Genomic DNA, 10,763 nt, shown 5'->3' on the forward strand with positions numbered 1-10,763 from the left:
TAAGATGTATAAGGATAGTGTAAACTTGGAGAGGTGAGTATACAGATATATACAAAAAGAGAGAAGGTAGATGTGAATCGTCTGAACCGAACGCCTAGTGGTAGCTTATTCGAGGAAGTAAAAGGAGAATAACCGAGTAGTAGACGGCTGAGGTATATATATATATATATATATATATGTGTGGGATAGAAATAGTGGTGATGGTGTTGCACACCAGGGGATGTAAGATGCCAAAGAGGGTGAATTGAGGGAAGAGGAGGGGGGGGGGCTTATCTCCGCGCACCGAGATTGACTTCCTTTCTACCTATTCACCCGTTCAAATGAGTTCCTTTGATAACTGTTGTGTGATGGTGTGATGGTAAGATGGTAAGATGGTGGTGTTGCGCTGATACACTTGTGGTTGTTGTAGTGATCCCAGTGATGGTTACTTTTTTACTTCCTGGGGATTTTGCAGCCGACTAGCCAGCATATACGCGACACACCTTAACGGGAAAAATATTTTCTTCTTGGTCTAGCTCTGTTGGCTCTCATCCTTCTTTTGCTGAACCAACCCTTCGCTTGTGATGCCACCGTTGGTCAACGGAGCTGATGATGTATTTCGAGTCCTTGGAAATATTATATAAATATATAAAAACACTTAAAAGTCGGTAAAAGCGATTCAGTAATTTTTTTACACACTTGATTTAAATCTTTAATAAAAAATTTAAATATTTTTGAGTTTAAATTTAATTGATATTTTTTTTTTACAAATTAAAAAGAATGATTACACTTTAAAAAATATTATTTTGACAAATTTTTTTAATCCGATCATCAAAAACAGCTACCATTCGAAAGCTTCCTAACTACATATATGTATTTCCTAAAATTACATTTAAAATTCATGAATTCGTCATGCAACTGCGTATACGGTGTGTTGATCATGTGGGAACTGTATTAATAATGATAAACACAGACTAAAGTTTAATATAGTCATTACTGGAATAAATATTGTGTATACATGTGCGATGGTTTGGCTACGATATATACTGAATGTCGCAAATATCAAGCTTGTCTCACAAGTTCGTCTTCTCATACCTGTTTCAATGTATAGAAATTTCCTCGTTCTAAAATACAATTAAATATTTATAATATTTTATTATTAGGAATTTTAATTGAAGAATTTTATCAAATTTTTTTTTTAAGAAGATTAATAATTTCAGGAAATGAATATCAAAACTTAAAACAATAAGATAAATTATAAGTAACAAGGTTAAATATCTCATAAGTTTCAACAATAAATATAAACTTATGATCCTCTTTGTATAAGTAAAGGCATTTACCAAACTGTCATTATGCTAAATAAAACTAAACATATAGAATATATATTAAATTTTAGTTGGATCAATTGAGAAATTCAGGGTTTAATATATATTGCAAAGTAAAATATATGTATAACTATTTATTTGTGTATCGAATATCGGAGTAGTACTACAAACTATTAACATTTACTGGTGACAAGTATATCCGATTAAACTTTCTGATTGACTGAATCACTTGTAAAATAAAATTCAATTATTATTATTATTATTTTTTTTTAATTCAATTATTTTAAAGAAAAAAAAAATTATACATACAATAAATAAATCTCTGTTGATAAAAAAAAAATCTCTTGGAATAATTTTATACTGTTTTAAAATCGCCAACCCTGTTTCTCGTTGAATGAAATAATTCTAAAGTGATTATTATATTTTATATTATTAAATTTTTCATGTTTACTAATAGGATGGATATAACTTTTGGTTGTGACTATTACGGTTTTATCAGCGATGAAAATTTAAATTATTATTTGCTATATAAACATAAAAACAACCACGTAGAATATTTTATATAAAAGGTAAATAAAATAAATTAAAAATTACAAAAATAATAAAGTAAGGGATATAAATATAAATAAATGAATAGTAGGCCACCGGATTAATCGGCGGAGAAAATTGATAAAGTTTAGATTCTAAATAGAGTTGGTCGCTCTTCTCTCCTCTCATCGATTCACACCTACATAATATATATATAGATAACATTACGTTACGGGATACGGGACAGTATAGAAGTATATATAGAGCAATAGCTTTGGGTACGCGGTTACCAGTTTGACAGTTCGCACAGTTCGAAATCCAATAAAAAGCTAATTGAATCTGTGACGCCACCTGACTTGACTAATGAAATTTCAAAGTACCAATTTCACGTTACTCTATACTGTAGATAATATCGGTCTATATATACATACGTACATATCTACACGTATATATATTTGCTATAAAGATATCTGCTGTAGCAAACCACAGTCTAGACCTCTTCAAGTTTTTAGAATGCCTATTTAATTTTATTTTTATTATTATTGGCTATTTTCATTTTTTTAAATTTGAAAAAATAATTTTTAAAAGGACTATTAAATTAATTTTAGGTAAAATTTATTGAATTTAACTTAACAAAATTTTTTACTCGAAAAATAAAAATAGGATTTAATAAATTAATAAATTTTTTAAAATAATTAATAATTAATATTTTATAATTTTACAAAATAGTGTTACTTTTAATTCCAATTTAAAATCCAATAAAAAATTATTTTGAAAGTTTATTTAAATAAATTAATCTTTTTTTTTTTTTTTTTTTTTTTTTTTTTTAATTATTTAAGGATTTTTTTTTTTTTTTTTTTTTAATTAATAAAATGGCGACCTCAGGAAATTTTTCGGAAAAAAATCAACAGTTAAATTAGTCATAAAAAATCGAAATTAAAAAAAAAAAATCTTTCGATCAAGCCCAAGATTATCTATTTATAAAACTAAGTCAAAATAAACAGCTATAACTTTGGGAATTATAAATTTTTTTTTTTCAAATTTTCATGACTTTAAGTCAAAACATTGTGTAACAATACCATACTTTTACTTTTGTAAAATTACATGATTTAATAGACAAAAAAAATTACTAAAAATTACCTTAATTTAAATGTAATAATAATAAATTACCTGCTTTAGCTAGAGTCAATATTGCAGAGACATATTGCTTCAATATTTTATCATACTGTGATAATTTCCCGACCGTCATAACTTTACTGAATCTTGCTGTTAATATACGCCCACAATTTGAAGCTAACTTACCGGAAAAGCTCAGAAAAAATGAAAGCTTAATTAATTTCTACTTTAATTTAAAGCAACTTTTTTATAGTAAAAATAGCAATTAATCGATTAAAAAAATTTTTAATAAATTAAAAAATTATTTCTCTTTCTTAAAATGTGCTTTTTATATTAATTTAATGGATAATATAATTGTTTAATTTTATTTAATGTTATAATTAGGGAAATGATAATTTTTAAACGTTCTAAAAAAATTAATCATCTAAATAAATTGATGTGTAAAATTGATTAAATATTTTAAACACATTTAACACTGAACATAAATGTACATAATCTACATAATTATAATTAAATAAAAATCTGTGAATTTAAAAAGAACGTTAACATTAATAATGCATACAGTTATTATCAAAGAGATAATTCTTATCCGCTAATTTAGAGAGTGTTTTAAAGATTAGGTAGGGATGAAAAAAGTGGAGATGGTTAGGAAAATTCGAAGGAATATTCGGATCGTATCAGTTCTTCTAAAGTATCCTGAGCAAAATTATTATTACCTTAATTTTAAACTCTTGTTTTATTTCAAGTTGTAAAAAAAATTCATCGATCATTACAAAATGATATTGAATGCATTGTATGTAATCTTTATTTGCTTGGTGACGACATTAGGAACCCTGTTTCTCACAAGATCGAGGGACTCTCCTCCAGGTATCATTAATTTATTTATTAATTATTAATTTAAGTATTTAATCAAAGTAATTTAATATTCTGAATTGATCATAGATCAAAGCAACTTGATGATAACGTTGATATTAACAATACTTATGATCTAATCATCAACCTACTGTTGAGTTACCTCTGACTCCATATTTTGGAATCTAAGCTGCCAAGTTTACCTTGTATATTTTTTGACGTTTGTTGACCTGGTTCAATACATTTGCGGTTACGTATAAATGAATTGAATTATTTTTTATGATTAAATCGAACCAGGTGCTAATTATATACCTGTAATTAATCATGCTAAATTTTATAGTTATTGTTCTGATAATGATATGTTTATTTTTTGTCTGGATTAGTAATTGTATTCATTTTTACGACTTTTGTGGATTAGTTTTTAAAATTAAAATTTTATTTTAATAAATGAAAATTTTTTTTTAATTGCACTGTACTCTCTTAAAAATTGACGTTTTTAAAAATACAAGCTCATCCCGATGTTGCATTCATCAAGAGCTTTCATTTGAGTACCCACATGCATTTTTTATATATTTTTCATATATACATATATATATATATATATATATATATATATATATATATATATATATATATATATAATATATATAAATATATGAAAAAATGATGTGGGTACTCAAATAAAAGGTCTCGATGAGCTTAATATCGGGATGAGCTTATATCTTTAAAAATGTCAATATTTCTCGAGATACAAGGTCATTTCGTAATGATTTATTTATAAATTGTGCAATCAAAAAATTTTTATCATAGCTAGAATAATTAAGATACTTATGTTAATGATTGTAAAGAGTTGTTATGAGAATACCGATTTAAAATGTACATAATAATTTTTTTTTTATCAAGTAGAAAAAGCTTAGATAAAAAAAAAAAATTGTTCAACATTGACAGGTCCTTACCCATGGCCAATCTTCGGTAACCTTAAACTAATCCGAAAACTAAGTCGAAAATTCGGCGGCCAGCATGTCGCATTTATGAAACTGAATCAACAATACAACAGCGACGTAATTAAACTCTGGCTAGGAAGTTCTAGCGTTTACGTAGTAGGTGGGTTTGAAAGTATCCAAAAGATTCTCCGCGACGACAACTATGACGCGCGTCCTTGGACTGAGTTCATCAAGGTCAGGAATATGGGGATCAAGAAAGGTTTGTCTTGTTTATAACATTAATAATTGTCCCTAAAATTTTTTCTGACTTAATATTTCTGCTGATCAAGGCATCACCATGACGGACGGTCCCGAGTGGAAAGCAGTCCGAGGATGGTTAGTAAGATCCCTCCGAAACTTGGGATTCGGCCGTGAAAAAATGTGCAACAGGATAAGCGAAGAATTGGAGATCCTGATCGACGGATTGAAGCGTCAAGAAGACAAGCCAGTGCGAATGAAGTCGATGATTGCTCCAGCGGTTATCAATGGACTGTGGACGTTGGTGACTGGAAAGAGGATTGATGATAAGAGAAGGTAAGTTAGTTCCAAGCGATCCTTTCAAATCCTCATCAAGATCCATTCAAAATTAATACGTTTCAAACAGATTGATGGACTTTCTGGATATTATGGAAAGAAGAGCCCAAGCCTTTGACGTCACTGGCGGGATCCTCTCAGTATTTCCTTGGCTCCGCCGTATCGCGCCGAAAGCATGCGGTTACGAAGTGTTGGTCACTCTGAACAACGAGCTGAAAGCTTTATTGATGGAGACAATTGAAGAGCACAAGAAGAATTACGTCAAGGGCAGTGAGAAAGACTTGATCGACATGTTCCTGACGGAAATGCACCTAGGCGACGTCTTTGACGCTGAATTCGATGGTTTGTTAGCACTTTAAGCCTACCTTAGGATCACTTAACGATGAAAATTCCTTGCTAGATGATCAGCTGCTGATGATTCTGGTGGATCTCTTTATCGCCGGGTCGCAGACAACAACGCTCACCCTGGACTTTCTGTTCTTGTGGATGACAGTCTATCAAGACGCTCAGGCGAAGCTCCAGGACGAATTGGACGCAGTGGTTGGAAACCGTCTTCCTGATTTGTCTGACCGGCCAAAGTTAATCTTCAAGTTGTTGAGCTCTTTGAATTTTGAATTAATCTAATTTAAAAATGTCTTTTTCCAGGCTGCCATTCACGGAAGCAGTAATAACAGAATCTCAAAGATTACGACTGGTCACTCCGATAATTGGGCCCCGTCGGACGCTCAAGGAAGCAAGCTTCAACGGATACAGAATACCAAAAGGCGCGACTATTTTGATGAATACCTACAGTGTTCATGCAGACCCGAATATTTTTCAAGACCCGTTGTCTTTCAGGCCTGAAAGGTTCATTCAGGACAATGTTTACACCCCCAGTAAGAAGCTGACATTCTTTGGAGGAGGTAAGATCAAGAGCTTATCAATTTGAGAATTTCGCACGCCTTAGGTGCGACTGTTTTTACTTTTAGGTCACCGAAGATGTCCTGGAGAAACAGTCGCCAAGTCTGAAGTTTTCTTGCTGTTCGCTGGGATCATGAAAAACTTCAAGCTGCTTCCGATGTGTGATAATGATCTTCCGGATATAAATCCGCAGCCTGGATTGACAATCTCGCCAAAGCCGTACGAAGTTTTGCTCGTCAAACGATAGATTACTGATTAAATTTATTTTACTAATTATTAAATTGTAATAAAAGATACTAAACAATATTTGAAACCATTAAATTGATTAAATCACTAGAATCCAATTTATCATTTCATTTAAAATTTAACAACCCTGTTTAGTAGCTGGTATAATTGATGCGATGAAACGTAACACCTGTTCTCGAGTATTTTATTTCTCGTAGCTATACAATCAATTCCTATTGCCGATATTAACAATTAATTAAATAACCTGTATTATAGTTGTCATAAAAATAACAATCAATCACTTAAATCAACTGGTGAAATAACTCGGCACCTCTTATCACGGAAATTAGATTCTGCTCTGACTATAAAACGATTGAAATAACCGAGTACTGACTAACGTGATCCGTCTGTAGACAAAAGCTAACTATATTTATCTCAGTGATGTATTCATTCGGATTTTTCATCATTTTGATCGCTCAAGTCTTCGTAATTTCGGTAAGTGCATTCTAATTGTCTAAATAATTTAAAATCATAGCAACTGAGCCCATAACCTTTTGAGTGACAGGTTATGGCCCCAGGGCTAGGTAACAGGTTATGGGCTTAAACCTGGGTAATAGGTTATGGGCCCAGAGGAATGGAATTAATTTGCAATTCTTGATTCTAAACAGTGCGAAGAAAGAGAATCATGGAACGAAGAACGTCGCCACATCCATCACTTCGGACACACAACTCCGGATGATCAATTCGTTATGGTGGTGGAATACGACAATTGTGCCGCTCAAGACTATCCGCATCGCAAGGCAACAGTAACGAAAGTTCCGGTTAATGAAATGCGTCGTTATCATCTGTATCATCCTGTCCACGTGAATTCTAACGCAAACAGCAACGTTAACTCCAACCAAATCCGAAGAACTCTTGATGATAACAGCAACGTCAACACTAACGTCAACACCAACCAAATTCGCAGATCTCTGGACGACAACAGCAATGTTAATACCAATGTGAATACCAACCAAATTCGCAGATCGCTGGACGACAACAGCAATGTCAATACCAACGTCAATTCTAATCAAATGCGCAGATCACTGGATGAGAATACCAATGTCAATGTCAACACCAACAGCTTCGGAGGTGATGGTGCTGATACCTCTGTTTTGATCAATGATCGCGAGGTCAATGTTGAAGCTCATAAGTCTCATGAGTCCAGTGGATCTCGGCGGTATGCCAATCACAATCATCTTCCTAATTCTAATTCCAAGATCAGGAGGAATTCTAGGAATCAGTTGAATTCACTTTATGGGCACCAGCACAGAAACTCTCAGGGTTCGAGGAGGAATGTTCTGGTGGAAAATAAAGGACAACGTGTAGAGGTTGATGATGCTGAGGGCAATGTCTATGTTGAACATGCTGATGATGTTGATGATATTGCGCCGTAAAATTTAAATGTGGAAAGCTTTGGTTTTTAATTGAGTTATTGTAAATAATTGTTATCACATGTAATCTGAATTGATGAGTAATAAATATTAACGATAATTCGAGACTGGAGTTTAATAATTATTTTTAAATTAATTAATTGGTATTTTAACAATAATCATTCTGGATATTATTTACTTTGGTCGACTTTGATAACTGATAAGACTTTGTAATATAAATATTGCAATATATTTAATAAAAACAAAAATCTGTGATTATTATTTTTACTATTGAGCAATCGTTAAATTTTAAAAAATATTTTTATTTTATCAAAAATTATTTGCTTACTTATTTATCAAAGATATGTATATTTAGCGATAAAATTTTATCAATTTATTAATTTAATGCCGTCAATTTTCCTCCCAATAATTTTGTAACGTTTACATTCAATGAAGAAATTTTTTTTCAACAAATTTCTGTTTAACGATTAGCTCAAAAAATTTTTTTTATTGACATTAATAAAGCACTGTAATCTGTAATAATCACACCGGAAAAATTAAATATTTCACCAGACTTAAATAATCGTTATTCAAATGAATATTGTCTGACCTTGATAAAAATTTAACGACTTAATGGGACTTTCCTCTAGATATATAAGTCACAAAATTTCCGAATAAAATTAAAAAAATAACGTTTTACTGAAGAAAAATGTTGCGCATTGGAATTTATCTGTGCTTATTGATCATTGGCGCTTTTACCATGAAGGGCTTTAGAGGGCCTTTTGAGTTGCAGGCTGGTCAGTGTCCTTCGATTCCTTACCAGGATCAATTTATTCCATCTAGGGTAATTTGTTATTTTTTAAATTGTTGAGAAGAAATTAATACTGAAGAATTTTAATTTTTGTTTTTAGTTGAAAGGCAGATGGTACAAGCATCTATACATTGACTCTTTTTTTGACCAAGATTCTATATGCCAAGGCATTGACATTAGTCCGTTTGTTAACGGGAAAACGAATATTGTGTTCTTTGATTATTCAAATCTGTACGGAAAATTTTTATTTATTTATATTATTTTTAATAAAAATATTTAAATCATTTTGAATAATTTTTTAATCAAAAAAACGTAGTCAAATTTAAAAATTTGAAAAATTTGAAAAAATTTTTAAATTGAATTTGAATTTTTTAAAAAAATGTCCAACAATTTTAATACTTATTTAAGACACACTCCTTTAAAAATTTATTTTTTAATTTAATAATAATAATTTAATTGATCTTTAATCCTTAGATCAAAATTGAGGTCAAGAATCGTCGTCGAAGCGCATTTCGACCACAGTAGAATAACTAACCAGCTGCACGCCCCCGGCTTTGGAATCATGGAGAAAGAATTGCACATTCTTGATACAGATTATGACAACTATTTCATAATTATCGGCTGCGAAGAGTTTGGCAATCAACAGTAAGTTCCCGTGATTTTTATCGCTACTATTGTCTAATTAATAATTATTAAATTAATCAAATGTTTCAGCTTGCTCCAGGTCTGGGTTGACACCAGAAAGCCGTATCCCAACATGAATATGACTGAGAAAGTTGCACAAGTAATGAATGAAAAAGGCTTCCGATCGGTCAACCTCGTTGAGGTTAACAACAAAAACTGCGGGTTTTCACCTTTTTAATCCTGTATGGCGTCTTCAATGAATTTTTATCGAGACATTTATTTTATTTGAAAAATATTGAGGATAATAATAAAAATTTAACATTCATTTGCAATAAAGATAATTTGATTTTAATTTTATTTTAAATTTTCCTTAAAAAAAAAAATTAAAAAATTTTTTAAGGCGATTTTTTTTTCAATTTTTTTTTATCCCTACTTTAAATTATATTATAATTACAATAATTATATTTGTCGTTAAAATATTTAATAAAATTTTTTATTTCGCCATCAAAAGATAAAAATTAAAAGAGAGGCAATTATTATTATTAGCGAGAGGCAATGCCACTTTTTGGAAATAGATTTTGTCAATTATGCAATAAACGTCGCCTGTGAAGAATTTGAAAAATATCAATAAATATTTAAAACTCAGTAGTTCCAAATGTCACCTAGAAGGACAAAAAATAATTTTTTTAACCATTAATTTTAGAAGAAGGGGAAAAAATGAGATTATTGATGAATTGTTTCAGCTTGTTCCAGGTCTTTGCTAACACCCGATCGCCCAAATTACCTCCAAGCATGAATATGAACAGTATAGTTGATAAAGCATTAAAGTGCAAGGGTTTGAAGCCTGTGCCAATGACTAATGTTGATCACAGTCAATGTTGATCGTATCAATAATTGTGACACTAATGTAAATTTTGAATAAAGCAATAAAATTTTAAGAATTAAATTCTGCATATCAAAAATGCACAATTTCCTTCTCCGAAAACTTAATTACCTCCGTTTTACTGTAGTTCTAGTTATTTATCAAATTTATGTCACTTGGCACAATAAATTTCCAGCCCGAAACATTTAATGTTACTTCCAAAAACTCCTCGGTCTTCATAATAAAAACACTGCCGACTTTGCAATTGAGGAAAAACAACCGTACTAATATCAATTAATATCTTGGACAAAAAGGAGGACAAACATGACATATACCTTATCAGTCTAACATAAGCTATTAACAACAAGGAAACTCCTTTGAGTGTGTATTAAAAATTATTCGTATGTACATAAATAAATTTACACACTAAAAAAAGACATTTGAATGTATCTTGAATGTGATAATGAAGTTAAGAAGAAAAGCCGCCTGGAGGTTATCTAATAATAGAAGATTACTGCTACAGCTCTCTCTGATAGTTTGATATCTTGCTAGCATGTTTATAGTAATAACAAGCTGTTGACTTTAATGACCGATTTAAATGAGACTGGATCT

The 10,763-nt window shown here is 30.8% G+C and overlaps 3 protein-coding genes and 1 long non-coding RNA gene across 4 annotated transcripts; 3 read left to right on the top strand and 1 right to left on the bottom strand.

Annotated features, from left to right (window-relative positions):
* Positions 1 to 3,546: 3,546 nt before the first annotated feature.
* On the top strand, positions 3,547 to 6,545 carry LOC141533961 (putative cytochrome P450 305a1). The gene is made up of 7 exons (XM_074253096.1): positions 3,547 to 3,815; positions 4,749 to 5,003; positions 5,074 to 5,317; positions 5,388 to 5,659; positions 5,718 to 5,895; positions 5,963 to 6,219; positions 6,286 to 6,545. The coding sequence occupies exons 1-7, from the start codon at positions 3,725 to 3,727 to the stop codon at positions 6,462 to 6,464; spliced, it is 1,476 nt and encodes a 491-aa protein (XP_074109197.1). The 5' UTR covers positions 3,547 to 3,724; the 3' UTR covers positions 6,465 to 6,545.
* Positions 6,546 to 6,862: 317 nt separating this feature from the next.
* Positions 6,863 to 7,885, top strand: LOC141533965 (uncharacterized). Its single transcript, XM_074253102.1, has 2 exons — positions 6,863 to 6,937; positions 7,111 to 7,885. Exons 1-2 carry the CDS (start codon positions 6,884 to 6,886, stop codon positions 7,876 to 7,878), a joined length of 822 nt encoding a protein of 273 aa, XP_074109203.1. The 5' UTR covers positions 6,863 to 6,883; the 3' UTR covers positions 7,879 to 7,885.
* A 729-nt stretch (positions 7,886 to 8,614) lies between these two features.
* On the top strand, positions 8,615 to 9,527 carry LOC141533856 (apolipoprotein D-like). Its single transcript, XM_074252948.1, has 4 exons — positions 8,615 to 8,698; positions 8,766 to 8,896; positions 9,140 to 9,310; positions 9,380 to 9,527. Exons 1-4 carry the CDS (start codon positions 8,615 to 8,617, stop codon positions 9,525 to 9,527), a joined length of 534 nt encoding a protein of 177 aa, XP_074109049.1.
* A 239-nt stretch (positions 9,528 to 9,766) lies between these two features.
* Positions 9,767 to 10,657, bottom strand: LOC141533973 (uncharacterized). Its single transcript, XR_012480358.1, has 2 exons — positions 10,284 to 10,657; positions 9,767 to 9,951 (listed from the first exon to the last, which is right to left on the bottom strand). It is a non-coding gene; the product is annotated as an uncharacterized LOC141533973 (long non-coding RNA).
* Positions 10,658 to 10,763: the final 106 nt, after the last annotated feature.

The sequence above is a fragment of the Cotesia typhae genome, unplaced genomic scaffold (assembly GCF_013202065.1).
Source record: "Cotesia typhae breed Kobodo isofemale line unplaced genomic scaffold, CoteBio_Ctyphae scaffold_121, whole genome shotgun sequence".
NCBI classification, from domain to species: Eukaryota; Metazoa; Arthropoda; class Insecta; order Hymenoptera; family Braconidae; genus Cotesia; species Cotesia typhae.